The sequence below is a fragment of the Carettochelys insculpta genome, chromosome 8 (assembly GCF_033958435.1).
Source record: "Carettochelys insculpta isolate YL-2023 chromosome 8, ASM3395843v1, whole genome shotgun sequence".
NCBI classification, from domain to species: Eukaryota; Metazoa; Chordata; order Testudines; family Carettochelyidae; genus Carettochelys; species Carettochelys insculpta.
In genome coordinates, this window is record NC_134144.1 from 23343751 (window position 1) to 23363031 (window position 19281).

The 19281-nt window shown below is 45.0% G+C and overlaps 1 protein-coding gene across 3 annotated transcripts in view; it reads left to right on the forward strand.

Annotated features, from left to right (window-relative positions):
* Positions 1-19281, forward strand: part of TFPI (tissue factor pathway inhibitor) — an 81739-nt gene that overhangs the window by 18505 nt on the left and 43953 nt on the right. For all 3 annotated transcript variants that reach the window (XR_012646406.1, XM_075001295.1, XM_075001296.1), the window contains exon 2: positions 1218-1339. Coding sequence is in view for 2 of the 3 variants with exons in the window: in XM_075001295.1 (XP_074857396.1) it covers positions 1231-1339 (109 nt within the window). In the remaining variant the exon portion in view is untranslated. The remainder of the gene's footprint in view (positions 1-1217; positions 1340-19281) is intronic.

Here is a 19281-nt window from a genome sequence, read left to right on the forward strand (position 1 = left end):
CAGAACTATTTTATTTATTTAAAATTATTTTGCCCTATCCAAAGACCAATTAACATATCACAGGCAGAAAATTATCCCTCTCTAAATCTGGTTCTGGAATTACAATATGCAAAGGTTTAATGCAAAATACTACATTACCTAACACACGGCTTTTGGGTTCTTGAAATCTTGACAAAATATAATATGAATGGATTATCTTAAATGGCAGGGCTAGGAGCAGAAATTAATTGTATAAAATTACTGAAAGGCAAATGTGTTTCTTTCTTTAGTTTGACAGAAAAATATAGTAAAGCCATGAAAGACCCAATACCCATTTTCTTCTGGGCTACGTCTACGCTGCATTCTGCTTTCAGAAGTGGAATGCAAATAAGGGAGATCAAAAATGCAAATGAAGCACTGATTTACAAATCTTGCACTTCATTTGCATGCTCTCGCATGATTGCATTTCTGGAAGAGGCTTTTCTGAAAACAAAAAAACAGCTGTATAGATGTGGTTCCTTCAAAAAAAAATGCCATTTTCAAAAGAACCCTTTTTCCTGAAACAAAATAGGAAGAAGGGGTCTTTCAAAAGCAGGGATTTTTTTTCCAAAAGAACCCATTTACATGGCTGATTTTGGTTTCAGAAAAGCCTCTTCTGGAAATATGATCATGATAGATTATCCAAATAAAGCATGTGATTTGTAAATCAGCACTTCATTTGCATTTTGATGCACCTTATTTGCATTCTGCTTCCAACAGCAGAATGCAGTGTAGACATAGCTCTGTTGAAACAACTGCCTGAATTCCAAAATCTGTCACTGAATGATGATACCTCAGCATCACTAGTTACGTGACATTTTAAATAAAAGTTCAGTGGAAAAAGCCTGCTGGATCCAGACTGAGCTTCGGATGAATATGCAGCACCTCATTAGCGTAAGGGTGGCCACGCCACTTCAAAAGTGCTGCTTTCTATCGCATGTGGCTACCAGGGATACTTTTTGAAAGGACCCCTCACACTTCAAAACCCCCTTATTCCTTTCGAAGTGGAGCAGCCACAATTATGCTAATGACGCACTGCATATTCATAGCAGTGCCTCATTAGCATCTTTCAATTAGGTTCATTATCATGCCCCTTTTGAAGTTCTGGGGCTAGTGTAGACATAGCCACGAGCTACAGTGTATTCAGAAGTGTACTATATTGTTTTATTAACTACGACTTGTATTTGTGTGTTAATCAGAAAAACAAAAGAAATGAAGAGAGGCGGGTTCTTAGTTACCACCTTACTTCTGTTCTTGGGATGTGTCTCATGGCATGTGACTGCAGACTCAGACCATGGAGAAGAAAATCACGACCTCCCAGGTAAGAGTTTACAAGTTTAACCCTTGCACCACCTTAAATTGCATTACATAGGAATCATGGACCTGATCTTTCACCATTGAAAGTAAGAGGAGCTTTCCTGTTGAATTCAATGGAAGCAGAATTGGACCTTAGCTGAGCAAACAGCAGTCTTAAATAATGCATTGGGCTTAATATCTCATTCCATTGCAGTGAGCTACTAAGAAGGTGGCATACAAAAGACAGATTATATCAGGTATTGTTTGTATGTCTGTTGTGAACATAAAACTAACTAAGAAGCTGCTGCAGAAGGTTATAAAATGGAAGCTACAACTATTTGGACATATTTGCAGAATGAACAACAAACGAAAAATCAAGACCCTAGTATTCGGCATAATGGATGGTTCGAATAGGAGAGGCAGACCCCACAGAGAATGGATAGATGATGTAGTAGATTGGTTCAGAGCTAGTCTACAGAAACTAAGCCACTCTGCACTGGATAGGGAAAGATGAAAGGAAATAGTGAGAGAGGCATCAGACACCAATGGGCGCTGAGTCCACGGTTATTGATGATGATGATGATGATGATACATGTACACTAGAGGGGTTTGTTGACAAAACCGGTGTTTTGACAACAAAACTCAGGGAGTGTCCAGGTTCCCAACATGTTCTGTGGATGGTAAATTCATAGAATGTAGAAGTTTTGTCAACAGTCTTATCCCGCTCCCCATGAGGCATCATGCTTCTGTCAACAGAGACCTGCTGACAGAAAGCTGGTCTGGACATTCCGGGGGTGCTCTCTGTCAACAGACAGGGCTTCTGGGACACTGGGCCGCCCTGTCTGCTGTGCTTCGGTTGGCTGTTTTATCGAAGAAGTGTCTGGGCAGTCTGGCCGTTCTCTGTCAATAGAGAGGATTGCTCTTGCTATCCACTTGGCAATTTAAGCTGCAGCCTGTCAACAGAAGTTTTGTCAGAAGATATCTTCTAACAAAAACTTCTGTAAATCACTGTAATCTAGACATAGACTAAGGCTCCTGGACTGTTTCCCACATTTTTTGAATCCCTACAGTTCCAAACAAAAGCTGTGCCAGCTGCTAACATCATTCCATAAGCGCTATTCTGTGAATGTGTCCTAGGCGATTGGGCAGGGAGTAAGGATTGCTTCTTATATGTATGTTTGGCAAGTAAATGGAACCATGGCTGTACTTCCCCCATGTACAAAGGGAAGGAACATGATGTGGGGATACAGCACTCTCTTTCCCTCCACATAACAGGAGCTTGTGGAATCACTCCTCTGTCTTGCAGTCTTCACAATTCAAGACTGCTGCTTACCCAGGAACACCAGTTTTTTTAAGCATGCCCATGTCAAACACACAGTTGCTCTGTATGCATGGGCAATCTGACAGCTTCATATACAAAACTAAGAGGCCACATTTTGAAATTTCCAGATAGCATTTTCAAAATGTAACAGATTTTATTTGCTAAGATGGTCTGGACATAGTATGTCATCATCAGCACAAGGCAAATCCTTGCCAATGGTGACATGGCAGTAATGGCCATGTACTCTCACCCGTAAGAAAGCATTCACACTTGATTAACTAATCCTCAACAGCTTGGGCCAAATTCGGAAGAGTGTAAAGTGTAGCTCGATAGTTACTTAGTGGGCAGTTCATTCAAGGCTGTTGAGGGGAAAAGGAGCTTCCATGAATGAACTTCTTTCCTGCTGGGCCTCTTTGTCCTTTGCCATGAGAAAAGAGAAGCCAGATCTTGCCCATCAGATTGCTGAGTTCTTCAATGAACATATAGTAAATGCTTTCCCTTTCCTTTTCCAAGATACTCTGCTGGGGTGATGCCTCCTCCAACTAGTAGCTCAAATTTAGACAGATCGACTGGCAGTCCAGTTTAAGGGGGGCTTGTATGTAGCAACCATGGGCATTCATGCCTATTCCAATTTAACTCCCATTGTCAAAAACCACAGTGCATGGAAAACATAGAGTATATGCAGTATCTCATAGATTATATCCTTAAAGGCTAGTGGGACTAGTTTCTTAGAACAGGAGATGGAAGCTAGGAGTAACAGAGAGGTTGTCAACCCCTTCAGACTAAGAATAGGCCTCTATAGACTCAGGATGGGCTTCATAGCTTGAGCGTCAGGGAGGGAATAAGTCCAGTATCTGGCCCACGATGAACCCTGGTCATTCCTTCTATCCAATGTCCGTAAGACAAAAGTATTAATTCTGTATGGTTATCAGCTACAATAGAAATATGGACAGTGTGGTTAGACCTCGTTATAATCGGTGTCACCATATTTGAAAATAATGTCCTCGTTTTGTATTAAACATATTCCCTCCTGTCATAACCAGGTCGGGTCATTCTGCAGAAATCTGCCCTTACATTTTCCCTCTCAGTCTTGAAGCCCATAAATAAACTTCCTGTTTTCAAAAGGTGGCATAACCTTGCATAACATGCATCCTTTCTCTACTATACAGTCCAACCATTTTCTTTTGACAAAGGCATTATGAACAGGAAAGCATAGTGCTTACCAAGCACTACATGTTTTTGCTTTTAAATGCAAAAGACAACTCCAACCCCTTCTCAAGTTTGTGATTCTTGAGAACACAGTTTGAATACCAGCCGTCAACTCATTATGTGGAACATTCCCACATCTTTGATCCAGATTGCAAAGCAAAACAAACATTAATCTTTTAGTTATGAAACCCCAGACTGGTGCTCTTTCATCTATTAAGGACTCCAAAGTAGGACCACTGTCTGATGTTCTCACAAAGTTTCTATTCTGTAATTAGGTTTTTCCTACCTACATTACTCATGAATGTCGTCAGATGTGGACTGAGAGCCTGGCAAAACTCTTAGGCTATGGCTACACTAGAAGCAGATTGAAAAAGCGATCCACTCTGTAGACAGAGCGGCTGGACTGCCCACTTGCCGTCTCAATAAAACAGCCACCCAGAAGCACAGCAGACAGGGCTGCCCAGTGTCCTGGAAGCCCAGTCTGTCAACAGAAGGCCACCCAGAACATCCGCACAGCTTTTTGTGGAGAGAATCTGTTGACAAAGGCATTCTTCCTCATCTGGGAGAGGCAGGTTGTCGGCAGAGGTTTGTGCAGTAAGTTTGTGGAAAAAAAACCTTGCTAGTGTAGCCGTAGCCTTATTGACTTCATTTGGGGCAGAATTTCACTTACTGTGTTTGCTTCTTCCTAAGCAATTGTATATTGGTGCTGAATGTTGCTAAATAGCTCCCACGTCACTCCAGAAATTCATCCCAAGTTCCATTTCAGTGGTGCAAAAAGTCATTCCTAAACCCAAAGAATGTGTAAAATCACACTTTGGGATCCTTCTGAATAAAAGAGCCTGGGTCAAAAAAAGATGCTCCCTCATGTTGTTTAAATTAGGGCAGTCTGAAAACTGTAAGCTCTGCAGGATAGCGAGTGCTACAGTGTGTTTTGCATGTCACTGAGAACAATGTCAGTGCTCAAATAATTGCAACCATAAGGGTATCAAAAAGCTACAGAAAAGGGCAACCTGTTTTTGTGTTATGTAAAGTGTCCCATGATAGCACTTGTGGCTTGGTGTCCTTTATTTGATCTAGAGTTTAAAATGAATGAGTCATTGCCCTATAAATGTGCTTTTTATTATATTGTGAAGGTTTATCAAGAAGTAATGTGACAGTCTTAGCTTTCAGATATATTGGTGAGAAAAGCTCTTACTGTGTGTGAGTGGCAAGACGTCAAAGGAAACTGAGAGAGAGAGAGTGAGAGAGAGAGAGAAAGCGGGAGACAGACCTGTTTTCATCATTGACAAGCTGCTTCGTGTTGATAATGCTTATCAAAGAAAAAAGGCCTTTTTGAGAAAGCTTATAATGAGGCCAGCGTATGTTTACTAATATGAATAACTATAAAAATGTGCATGAAGGAGAGTTAAACAAGTAACTTAAGCAAACAAAAGAGAAAAAGCTACACATGTAAGCTCTGAAATATTCCTGTGTAAAGTCTGTCTGTGGTAGATAGCTGGATCCCCAGGCTCTGAAAAGTGCATTTGCAAAACTACTATTGTGAACTTTATATTTATTGTTTCCATGAAGTCTGTATGGAGTTGATTTGTTTGATAAGTAAAGGGTGACTTTATTTTCAGTCATTAGCCCTGCATTGTCAGCTCAAGATCAAAAAAAAACAAGCTTGGGTCTTTGTGTATGTCTACATAAAAAAAAAAAAAAAAAAAAAAAAAAAAAAAACAAAGCCAAAAAAACCCCCATGGTTTTCTATTGGGGTGACCAAACTTTATAGACATTTCTTCTCTGTTCACCTAAACCTGTATTATACCTACAACAAGCTACAACATGACTAACTAACAAAATGGTAAAGGTGTTATATTAGGCCTCTGGCATAACGCTCTGACAAGGCTATTCTTAAATACAGACTTTTAAATGGTGTTCATTGTCCGTGGACCCCCATGCCTAATAACTTAGCTAAAAGCATTCCTTAAAGCAATGTTTCTGAGAAATTGGATCAAATTCTGATCTCTAATATATCAAACAGAGTATTCCTAGTTTGTGGGTGGGTGTGAATATAACACGCGCACACACCCTCTGGGTTGACTTTATAAACTTTCCTTCTGAAACTATTGGACTGTAATATTATATGGATAATTTATTTTATTCCTAAAATTATCCTTCAAGGACAGATGGATTCTCTTGAATTTTCATCAGCCTTGACTGACACTGAAATTCTAAAAACACCTCCCCTACAGAGGAACCAAAATGCAGCAGACTCAGTGTAGTTTCATTGTGAAAGAAGCAAAAGATGCTGCATATGGATCTGTAGTTCCTGTTACCGAGTCGGCAGTCCTAGGCACATGCCTGATCTCGTAAGTGTGAGACAAGTAAAGGGTGATCTAGGACTGTACAAGTCCACCAGCCAAACACTCATCCATTTTAGAACTCTTTATTACTGCTGAGAAAATGAAGCTAATTATATGTGAAGGTAAGAGCTGCTGGGGATCCTTGAGGACTGGGGGCATGGTCCCTGGAAGGGACAGGGGAGGGGACCAGGGATGGGGGGGTGTGGAGCACCCCACCATGCATTCATGGGTGTATTCTCCTTCCACTGATGCAGGTCTTCCGGGTGATCAGTGATGTCCTATTTCACCCGGTCATTTGCTTCAGGGACCTTAACATCACCCATGTGGGCTTCAAGGAGCTAAGCTTTCCCAGATGTTTTGGGGCTCTGGATAGGACTCACATCACCATCTGGGACCTGGAACACAGTGCTGGTGCTATTATCAACCAGAAGGCATACCTCTCTGTGGTGCTCCAGGCCCTTGTGGATGCCAAGGGGCAGTTTATGGATGTGTGTCGGGGTTGGTCTTGGCGAGCCCATGATGCCCAGGTATTTTGGAACTCCTGGCTTGGCCACAGGATGCAGAAGGGGACTTACATTCCCCCATGGGAGCTTGCAAATGGAGACACCCCTATGCCCCTTGCATTTTGGCTGATGCTGCATAGCCCCTGCCCCCATGGCTGATGCAGCCCTATACGGGACATACAAAGCCCACCCAGGACATTTTTAATGAGCACCTGAACTGGGATGGCAACAAAGTTGAGCAGGCATTTAGGCATCTGAAGGGGCACTTTCACTTCCTCCTCACGTGGCTGGAGGTCAGCCTCCCCAAATGCTGGCCATGGTGGAAGCATGCTGCACCCTCTACAATATTGTAGAGGTAAAGCACAGGCCCTTCATGCAGGGGTGGGCTGCTGAGGCCAGACACAGCTACGAGCAGCTGCTGCCCTGTGCCGCCAGCTGCAACAGGATTGGGTGCAGGTCAGGGAGACCCTGAGACAGACCTTCACTCAGGGACCCCACTAACCTCCCCCTCAACCACAACCCTCCTCCCATACCCCCCCCACTATATATGAGAGACACAGAAGTGGTGACAAATAAACTGTTTAGTAGAATGATAGCAAAAGAATCCAAACTGTTTAAACTGAATAATAAACTATTTACAAGGAAGATTGCGGCGGGGGGGACTTCATTCAACAGGGCCCTGGGGCAAGGGTGATGGAGCTTACCCTCTCCACTAGTGTGGAGAGGCTGGAGCTGCACAGGCCATGGGAGCCCCTACTATCCTGAGTCCAGGGTCCCTGTTAGGATTGGGATGGTCCGGGACCATGGTGAGGTAAGGGAGTGGGAGGGATCCAGCGGACTCAGGCTCAGGCTCTGTGGGAGGCCATGTGGAGATAAGGAGGTTCAGTGGAAGCAGGGACTGGCTCACCTGGACCAGCACTGGACACCAGCCACCAACCAAGCATCAGCGGGGTGGCTGGGAGGAGGTCAGGCGGGAGCAGGGCAGCAAGGTCAGGGACTGTGGGAGGAGTTGCAGGAGGGGGGCTGCAAGGAGGTTGCAGGGGCAGCCAAAGGGGGAACTGGTGAGGGAGCAGGAGGCTAGGTCAAGCTGGCAGTCAAACCCTGGGTGAGAGTGTTCAGGGCACCCGCCATCTGGTCCCAGGCCTCCCACTCCATTGCCAGCCACTCCCACAGGGTGGCAGTCATGTCTTCCAGGGTGGCTCTATGGGCGGCGGTGGCAGCAGCCTCCGACTCCTCCCCATGGCAGTGCCAGCACATGCCCCACTGGCAGCCCCACGCAGGTGCTGGAGGTGGCGAGGTCCCAGCCTCCCCATCCTCTGATGTAGGGCTCCTCTGGCCATGGGCAGGGCTTGGCCTGCCCCCAGATGGTGGAGCTCGGGAAACAGAAGGGGTAGAAAGGGACAGAGGCAGGCAACCGCCCGACCCCCTTCCACCCCACTCTCTGATGACCCATGGGTCCTGAGGGATCCTGGTCTGGCTGTGCGGTCTGTAGTGCTGTCCAAGGCAGGTGTAGCCCCCTCTGGGGTCTGCAGAGCACAGTCGTCTGGGGTGTGTCTGGACTGAGGCCAGTGGCTATGTGAGTGACCTTTGATCATACCTGGTCAGGCATGTGGCTTGGGTGCCCCCAGGACATCACACCAGTGGACAGGTGCATAGATGCCAAGGCATTACACTGGTGGCCAGCTGTGTGCAGGAGGACCTCATCATCCCCCTACAGTCTGAGGAGGTCCTTGATCTCAGCCTCCATCCATGAGGGGGGCCCTTCTTTGGTGTGCGCTGCTGGTCTCCTGGCCACCCTCTGGCTGTTCAGTGGGGGACACCACTGGGATGTGGGGCTCCTGGCTGCTGGCCATATGGGGAGCTTGATGCCTCCACGCACTCTAGAACCGGCTGAAGAGTGGGCTGCTGCAGACTCGTGCTGTCCCTGCTGCCTCCACACTCTTACCTTCCTGCTGTGGGGTTTCTGGGTCTCTGCATCCTTAAACGTGGTTGGATGCAAAGACCATAGAGCTGGCAGTGGCATGGCTGTGCTCCAGCTAACCGGCACCATTGAGAACTCCCTCTTTTGAAAGATTGGCCGGAGGAGTGTCTACACACATTCTCTTTCGAAAGAGTCTTTTGAAAGGGGGTGCTCTTCCTGATTTTGGAATGGAGAGTGGTTTCGAAATGAAGCTACGTGCTTTCAAAAATACTTTCAAAAGTACATATTTTGTGTGTTGATCCTCTGCAGGGAATTTTGTAAGGGACCCTTCTTTCAAAATTTCTTTCAAAAGTAGTTACTAGTGTAGACGTGGCTGCTGAGTTTAAAGCAATACAAAACGGGTCTGTTCATGCTCTGGAGCTAGGTGGAATTGTCCCAGTCTTCTGAATCCCACAGAAAATAATTTTTCATAGTTTATTTACTTGGCCTGTGTTCAAACAGGGAGAAAATTGGCCTTTTGTGACTTCACTGTTGCACAATTTCTTGAGTCTCTGTTAGAGGATGTGTTTTGATGCTATCTTCTTAAGAAAACAAATGTGTCCACAACCTGAGAGAGTAGAAAGAGGGCACATAAAATTTGCACATTTGCAGTCCTACAACAATGTTACAACAGTGTCACTTCCATCGTGAAGAGAGTAAAAGTTAGTGAAATAAGTAATGCAATAATTGTTTCTGTGGCTTTGATTGGAAAAAAACTTGTAGCTGAGACAGATAATTCTCATTCATTGAGCACCAAACTTCCTCTTAGCTTGTAATTTGTCCTCCTTGGGTGGTTCTATGACTAAATTTATAGGCTCGTTCTGCCTTATAATTTGGCTTAAAAAGGTGGACACAATATCACATGTCAAAGCTGTAGCAACACGTAGGATGCTAAATATGTTGATATAGCTGGGAAGCACAAAACGTTTTCATGCCCCACTGACCTAGATTGATTTGGGTGGTGACCTTATTTTAGGATTTTGGGGTTTATGGGTATTTTGAGAAGAAAGGGTCACTAACACTTTGATATCATACCCTTGATCTAAGGATCTCAGCACACACTTCAACCAGTATCAACTAACCATTGCAGCACAGTTTGAGGTAGGTCAATGCCTGCACCCAACTGGAAACCATAAATCCCATTTTGTGTGAAGTTCTAAAATTATAAAACAAAGCAAAATTATGTTTACGAAAGATAAAGTAAATGTAATTTAGGCATTTCCTGTGGCATGGGAGTTCCAGAATTGCTGTTTGAAGAAGAGTAAATTACATTTTTGTTTCAACCTTTTTGAAAAGTTTCTGACACTCTCAGAGGTGAATAAGGAACAAGGCCTTTGAGGTTGTCCCATAGCCAGGATGTTTGGGAGCTCTGACAGAGACATGGAAACTCCTGGAATCCTGGTTCTGCAGCAAGCCCCTTGGTCTGTTGCTTGGAAGGGGAAGTTTAGGAGCTCAAGCTGCCCAGGCGCCACAGACCTCTGAGGTCAGGCAAGTTGCCAGCAAACTGGACATATTTTCATTAGAAACTTGCCTGAGAAGGAAGGTTCCATTGAAAACCTACATAGTTTCCATCAGAATTTTGTCATAATCATTTCTATGGGAAACGCAGAATTCACTGAATCAGTATGTGATCATCCAAACACCTACAAATACCCTGCGGATGAGGAGGCTGTGCCACAGATCCTAAGAAACAATCTGAAAATGTGACTAAAATTAGTCACTTATATCCAACTTTTCTTGCCTAGCTACCTGTTTTAGTAACATAAAACTAGATTGTGCCCTTTACAGTCTCTCTTTTCATAGCAGAAGACATTAATATTCATAGAATCATAGGGTTGGAAGAGACCTTAGGAGGTCATCTAGTCCAACCCACGGCCTAAGGCAGGATCAACCCCAACTAAGTCATCCCAGTCAGGACTTTGTCAAGCTGGAACTTAAAAACCTCTAGGGATGGAGATTCCACCACTTCTCGAGGGAACACATTCTAGTGGTTCACCACCCTCCTGGTGAAATTGTTTTTTTCCTAATATCCAGCCTTCACCTCTCGCTCTGTAACTTCAGCTCATTGCTTCTTGTTCTGCCATCCATCACTACTGAGAACAGCCTCTCTCCATCCTCTTTAGAGTCCCTCTTCAGAAAGTTGAATGGAATGCTAGGAATGGAAGAGACCTTGAGAAGTCATCATGTCCAGCCCCCTGCCCTCATGGCAGGACCAAGTACTGTCTAGATCATCCCTGATAGACACTTACCTCATCTTAAATATCTCCAGAGATGGCAATTCCACAACCTCCCTAGGCAGTTTATTCCAGTGTTTGAGCACCCTGACAGCTAGGACCTTTTTCCTAATGTCCATCCTAAACCTCCCTTGCTACAGTTTAAGCCCATTGCTTCTTGTTCAGAGGCCAAGAAGAACAAGTTTTCTCCCTTCTTCTTATGACACCCTTTTAGATACCTGAAAACCCCTATCATGTCCCCCCCTTAATCTTTTTTTCCAAACTAAAGAAGCCCAATTCTTTCTTTAAACTAACTTCTCGTCATAGGTCACATGCTGCAGCCCCCAAATCATTTTTGTTGCCTTCTACTGAACCCGCTACAATGCATCCATATCCTTTCTATACTGGGAGGCACAAAACTGGATGCAGTACTCCAGATTGGCCTCACCAGTGCCAAATAGAGGAAAATAATAACTTCCCTAGATCTGCTGGAAATGCTCCCCCTAATGCACCCCAATATGCTGTTAGCCCTCCTGGCTACAAGGGCACAGTGTTGACTTATATCCATCCTCTCATCCACTGTAATCTCCAGGTCCTTTTCTGCTGCACTATGACTTAGTCAGTGTGTTTCCAGCCTCTAACAAAGCTTGGGATTCTTCCATCCCAAGGTCAGGACTCTGCACTTGTCCTTGTTGAACCTCATCAGATTTCTTGTGGTCCAGTCCTCTGGACCCTACCCTTACCCTCCACTGTATCTAACTCTCCCCCTAGTTTAGTGTCATGTGCAAATTTGCTGTGGGTGCAAACCATCTCCTCATCCAGGTAACTAATAAAGATATTGAACAATGCCAGCCCTAAAACCAGTTCTTGGGACACTGCACTTGACACCAACCATCAACCAGACATAGAGACATTGATCATGACCTATTGGGCCCAACCATCAAGGCACCTTTCTATCCATCTTACAGTCAATGTATGTAATCCACACTTCCTTAATTTATAGGCAAGAATCTCGTGGGAGACTGTATCAGAAGTTTTGCTAAATTCATCCACTGACTTCCCAATGCCCACAGAACCAGTTACCTCATCTTAAAAGCTAATCAATTGCTCAGGCATAACTTGCCCTTAGTAAATCCATGTTGACTACTCTTGATCATTTTTCCCTCTTCCAACTGCTTCGAAATGGATTCCTTGATGATCCCATCCATAATTTTTCCAGAGACTGAAGTAAGGCTGACCAGTCTATAGCTCCCTGGATTGTCCTTCTTTCCTTTTCAGAGATGGGCCCTACATTTGCCTTTTTCTAATCATACAAGACCTCTCCTGACCTCTGCAAGTTTTCAAAGATAATAGCCAATGACTCTGCAATTCCCTCAGTACCCTTGAATTCATTCAATCCAGACCCATGGATTTGTGTGTATCTAGCTTTTCTAAATAGCTCTTAACCTGTTCTTTACCCCTGGAAGGGTGCCCACCTCCTTCCCATACTGCATTGCCTAGAGCAGTAGTCTGTGAGTTGACCTTTTCTGTGAAGACTGAGGCAAAAGGACACACGCATTAACTACTTCAGCTTTTTCCACATTCTCTGTCACCAGGTTACCTCCCTCATCCAGTAATGGCCCCACACCTTCCCTGATAACCCTTTACAGTTAACATACCTGTAGAAACCTTCCTTGTTACCCTTCACATCACTTGCCAGCTGCAGCTCCAACTGTGCTTTCGCTTTTGCTTTCCTGATTACTTCCTGGCATTCTCCAGCCATATAATTATACTCCTTAGTCATCTGTCCAGGTTTCCACTTCTTTTATACATTCCTTTTGAGTTTAAGCTCAGCAAGAATTTCCCTGGTAAGTCAAGCAGGTTGCCTATCATATTTGTTTTTCTTACTGAACATCAGCATGGCTTGTTCCTGTGCTTTCAGTAAGACTTCTTTAAAATAATGCCAGTTCCCCCGGGCCAATTTAAAGGTCATGGAGTTATGATATTAACTGTATTGGAAATGGGTTCTCTTCCTGAATTGTATATAGTTACATTTAAGTGAATAGAGTCTCTGCTAGCATAAAGCAGCATAAATCTAGCCTCTGAGGTTTTTTAAGCTATTTTTGTAAATAAATAAAAAATGAATAGCAGAAAACAGACACGTGTTGGCCAATAGCAATGCCGAGCTTTTACCATTGTGTCTTTCACTTCATGAGGAGGCTCCAAGAAGTGATTGTGGCATGGCAGTGCCTTGGAGAGACTGCAGGGACCACATCAGATCGGCTTCTTAACTGAGACTGAACACTTGTGTCAGTAGGTCCTTCTCCCCTTTCTCTCTCCCCTTGTCTTTGGGGGCCATTTCACAGGCATCCTTGAGGGCAGCCCAAAGAAAGCTCAGTGATTTGATTGGCACAAGGAGAATAAGCTACCCCTACACTATTGGTGAGAAAAATCTTGCACTACCATTTTGGTTGTTCTGTTTATTCTATCGGTAAGTTGAAGACTTCGGTGTCAGTGCTGTCAGTCTGGCTCTCAATAAAAACACTCAGGCTGTGTCTAGACTAGCCCCCAATTTCAAAGGGGGCACAGTAATTAGGGTAATGGGCAATTAGTAATTAAGTGCTGCAGTGCATATGCAACACTCATTAGACTAGACTAGACTAAATCTCCAATGCGGCAACTGTGAAGCATGAAATTTCAAAATGGCAGTTTGCGTGTAGCTGTGGGTCAGCCATGGGTTTTTTGAAAATTTTGAGGAGTAAAGGGACTTCGAAGGAGTGGGGGCACTTCAAAGTACCCGCTGCTGACCCACAGTTTCACTCTTCAAAGTTGCCACAGGGGAAGCTTTAGCCTAATGAAGTGCTGCATAGGCACCACAGTACTTCATTAATAATCTCCTGACTCCCTAATTACCATGTCCCCTTCAAAGTTCGAGGCTAGTCTAGACACAGCCACACACTTTTAAAACTTTTACAACCCATGTCTACACTAGCACAAAACTTCGAAATGGCCATGCAAATAGCCATTTCAAAAGTTACTAATGAGGTGCTGAAATTCATATTCAGCACTTCATTAGCATGCCGCTGGCTGTTGCTCTTCGAAATTGCCGCTTTTCACTGCCTTGCGGCTCGTTGAAACAGGGGTCCTTTTCAAAAGGACCCTGCCAACTTTGAAATCCCCTTATTCATATCTGCTTATAGGAATAAGGGGATATTGAAGTTGGCATGGTCTTGCATGGCCATTTCAAAGTTTTGTCCTAGTGTAGACATAGCCTGGGAGGGGAAAAAATGGGTGCACAATATGACCAAAATAGTGAAAGGGCTTCATCCACAGGGTTGCTAACTGGGTCTTAACTACAGTGCCCTCTTAACATCCCCATACAGTATCTGCAGTATAGTCTAGCTAACAAGATTTCTACTATAGTTAATGTCAGTAATATCAACCTATCGTATATTAAAAGGCATAGATTTCAGCTTTTCAACTCAATTTACTTTAATCTAAATATTCTAAAGTTGAGTTCACCTAAATGATTTTAAAGGTCTATTTCATAATGAAGTTAAACAGTAGGAGTACAGTAAACCCTTGAAATGCACTATTTCAATTTGCACTTAACTCGCATTAACGTGAGTTAAGCACAACTGAAAATTCCACCCCCACCCCAGTCCTGGCTCAACCCTCCCCTGGACCTGTAACACCCCTAATTCAACCCCTCAGCCCTGCACAGAACCCACACACAGCTCTGGCTCGCCCCCACACTTGCACCCGGCTCACCAACCCTCACGCATGGATCCAGCTCACCACCGCTAACTCAGTTCAAACCCCCTGCTGGCTCACCACTCGAGCATGGCGCCAGTTCAAACCCTGCCCCCCCCCATGGCTCCGGCTCAATCCCCCTACCCAGGTTCAACCCCACCCCGTGGCCCAGCTCACCACCCCCATGCACGGCTCTAGCTTAACTCCCCCATCCTAACTGAGCCACCCGCCCCATGTGGCTCTGACTCAACTCCCCACCACCACCCTGCAGCCCTAACCCACCCCAGGCTTAACCCCTCTGTCCCCCTCCCAGGGCCCCAACCCGCCACCAGGCTTAACCCTCCCCAACTGCCACCCCGAACCCCAGAACTTACCTTTCAAATGGAGCTCCAGGTGTTTCTGCTGCTTCCCCAGCTGCAGAGTCTACATTCCGCCAGGGAAAAAGCTGCCCCTCAACTTCGGGAAATTCAAGTTATGTGAGCATGCATGGGAATGCAACCCTTGCATAAACTGAGAGACTACTGTATTTCTGCAGGGAATAGATTCATGACTGAGTAGTGTGCACTATTTCAGAGAGGACACCTCTACAGGGAGCTGTTCTCCCAGCCGCTCCATGTTAATGAGTAGTCTCGCAATTGTAAATGGCTGCTCATTAGCATAATCACATGGCTAATTAGCATAGCAATACAAGATCTCACTGCTGGCAGAGGCTGGTGCCAGCATAAAACAAGCCATGTGGACGTGCTTCTGTGAGCCAAAACCCCCACTGTCACCAGAAAAAAATTAAGGGATAAGGGACTGGAGATAGAGGGATTTTTAACCAGCCAAGGCACCTCCACACAGCTTGTTTACTACTGGCAGCAGCTTCTTCCAGCAGTGAGATCTCACATGACTATGCTAATTAGCCATGTGATTATGCTAATGAGCATCTATTTGCAATTGCGAGACTGCTCATTAGCATGGAGCTGCCAGGAGAACAGCTCCATGTTAACGTGCCCAGAGTGTTGCTGCTACTGCAGTACCATTCTGGTTTTGTTTGTTGAAAGGCTACCCTCAGTTTCCGAGCTAGCATCTCCTACTCATTCTAGCCCATTTCCAGGAGCATTTGTCAGGCATATGGTGTCCTCTTAATTATTTGTTAGCATTAATGCCTCAGCGACCTAAACAGAAACAACTGTGAAGAATTAACTGTGCCCAATATTTTCTGGGAGGAAGAGACGAGGAGGCGGGGAAGGGGCCCTCTGTCCTCTTTGCACCCTGCACAGAGGAGCTGTTTGCTGTCCATTGTGTGCCATTAGTACTGCTCCCGGCTAAGTGCCCGGTGAGTGCTAGTTCCCTGGAGAAAGGGTTGGCTAGTAGATTGGCGTTTATGAGACCCTGAATGAAGCACCCACTTTGCTCTTTCCATTATACTGTGATTCTTTCACAGAAATCAGATTTTTCATGCCGCTTGCAAGACGATCACTGTGTAGCAACAACTCTTTTCACCTTTGAATCAGTAGCTGACAGGCCTGGCCTTAAGGCAAGCCCCAGGCTGCAACTGATTTCAGCATCCATCACCCATCAGCTGGGCCCTGCTGTCAGCATGCTGTCTTGGGCCCCACCCCCTGCCTGGATGTGATAGCTGAGGAGACATTTTGTCTAAGTGCTATTGCAGTGCAATAAAAATACACTAAGCTAGAGGTTCGCAAACTTCATTGCACATAGGGTTGCCAGATGATCTGCAATTTGTAGAGCATCATGGAAGTTCAGGACTAAGTCCCATGTCCTGCATTTATTCAAAAATATCACGCAGGGCATTTTTGTGTAAATGCAGGATGCGGGACTTGTCATTAAATTCCCTGCCCAGCCAGGGATCCAGCTGCTCGAGCTGCCTGTCCCACATGAATTTTCAAAATATCTGGCAACCGTATTGCACAATGACCATCTTCTGACAGCAAATTACTTCGTGACCCAGGTGGGGGACCTGAAGCCAGAGCCTGGAGGAGGGTGGACCAAAGCTCAAGCAGAACCCCACTGTTTTCAGCCCCAGGCAGAGGTTTATAATCTGAGCCCTTATGCCCAAGGTTAAAGCTCTCAGGCTTCAGCTTCTGCCTTGTGCAGTGTGGTTTGGGTTTTGGCTCTGGGCCCCAGCAAGTCTAAGATGCTCTGGTGACCCCATTGAAAGGGGGTCACAAAACTCATTGGAGTCCTGACCCATATTTGAGACTGGCTGCTCTAGTTTATAAGCTTCAGTTTAACCCCTAATGTTTACTTTCTCTGAGTGGCCTATATTTTTCACTCAAATGTCAAGAATTTCTATATTATCTAGAAGAAAAAAAAATGTTGTTAAAGCCAAGATTCATCTAAATGGAACCAGATGGCTAAGTAGAATGGGTCATAGATTTTAATTTGTTTTCAAACGGAGATGAAAGTACCCTTTCCCCCAAAACATTAAAAATGCAGAACAAGATTCCAGGATAATTTACATCGGGGTAATTGAAATAATTTTAAACCGGATCATACTCCTTTCTTTTTGCTTTAGTATATAAAAAGTAAATTTCAAAGCAAAGGGTCGAAGGAATATCACTGAACCTTGCCATTTAGAATATAGTGAAACAAACTTTTGTAACATTTTCCAAATAGCTTTCCCATCAAGTTTATGTAATTTCACTCACACACACACACACACACACACACACACTTCAATCAAACATTTTTTAAAAAATATTTTGGTGACAATTTGTCAATTGCCCAAATGTGGGTGTTTAGCCTTATGCTAAAGTGCATGCTAAAAATGTAAGAACTAGGTATCATCCAATGAAATTAATATGCAAACAGCCTTAAAACAAACAGGAAGCATTTATTCATACAACACACAGACAACCTTTGGAACTCCATGTGAAGGATGTTATGAAGGCCAAAACTATAACAAGGATTCAAAATAGAACTAGATAAATTCATGGATGACAGAGCCATCAATAGGTATTAGTCAGGCTGATCAAAGATGCATCCTCATGCATGGGGTGGCCCTAGCCTCTGTTTACCAGAAGCATAGACTGGTGTTGCACACTGCAAGTTTCAATCCCCAGGATAGTGTTCATAGCAAAGGTGACCCGAATTAATTTTGATTGCATTATTTCCTTAGAAACCACATCTAAGACTTCACAAACATCCAAATATGTTCAATTTACCTTGTTTCTTTCATCCACTTTTTTGTAATCACATACAAAGAGACAGCGGGGGGCTCCTCTAATTACACATTTTTGTACATACCTTCTGAATCATCTGGTATCAGCTACTGTCAGAGATAATATACCAGGCTGCATGGACCATTGTCCAACCCACTATGTACCTTCTTAAGTTCTACAACTTGAGCTGTTTTGATTGTATATGTAACCCTTCTATTAATGCCAGATGCCTGCCAGAAGGGCTGGGTTCAACTCTTGTGGGGTTTTCCTGTCAAGGATACAACCAACCGGCTCGAGCCCCCACCCAGTGGCCTGGGACAATTTCACCCCCGTGCTGGGTGCCCCTAAGGCGGTTCTCCCCCGTCCCCCCCCATCGCAAGCACAGAGTCTGAGATAGAAATGGCTTGTTTAATGACCATAACCTACCCCAAGGTTACAGCGACAGATGCAGTATATCTAAGCAAAGAAGAGACAAACCCCCTTCACCCAGATACCATCCCCATATGCAGCAGAACCCAGTCTCTTGCTGGGGCTCTTGGCCCTTTACCCCACACACAGTTACAGGGTGCACCTTCTGCGGTGCAGTCCCAAACCCAAAGCCCACAGACACATCACCAGGGCAGTACTAGCTGTCCACTTATCTGCAGCCTCCCCTTGCTGCCACCAGCTGCCCGCCGGTCACCATCGTCGTCTGCTCCTCCTACCGGCCGCCCGCAGGTCACCATCGTCGCTCCTACCAGCCACCCGCCATCGTCCGCCGCTGCTCCTGCCAGCCGGTTGCTGTTGCTCCCACCAGCTGGTCGCTGTCATCTGCCCAACCCCACTGCTTGGGATTGCCCTAAGGCAGAATCCTGTGATTTCAGCTCTGCAGGGCCTCAGCTGCCACTCTGCGATTTCAGCTCCTGGTATCTCTCATATGGGGTTTCACAAACACCCTAGTATCCAGCTCTGTCTTTCAACAGGTGGGGAGGGTTAGTCAAGCCAGGCTTATAGCTATATGGCCAAGGCATAGGCAGGGCCATGGCACTCAGCAAGCTGGCTCAACCAGTGCCCCTCCCCTTCTTTCTCACAATGCTTTAAACCAGGGAGCTCTGTGTAATCAATGTCTTACACAGCTAAGGTGACTGCCCTGTCCCCCACAACAACCCAGAGCATTGGTGAGATCTCACAACTCCCACACTAAGTGTCAGCTTAAATTGTGATTTTACAACTACATGTTTACAATAGACCAAATCTCATGGCTTACTTGCTACCCATTAGGCTTTGCCTGAAAAGGTATCACACATGCACACCTTTGCATTCTCATGCAAATGATCTCTGGGACACACACTCCTCCCAGCCTTCAGCAGCACTGCGTTCCTTCTGCCACATTCCCTACATCTATAGATGTTATGTCAGCAATGAGGGTTTCACTCCTAGAACTGTGGATCTGATCAAGATGTTCTTATTTATAAGCATGTATTAAAGGCGTACAGAACATGAAGCACTAAATGTTGTGCTGTGATGTTCACAGA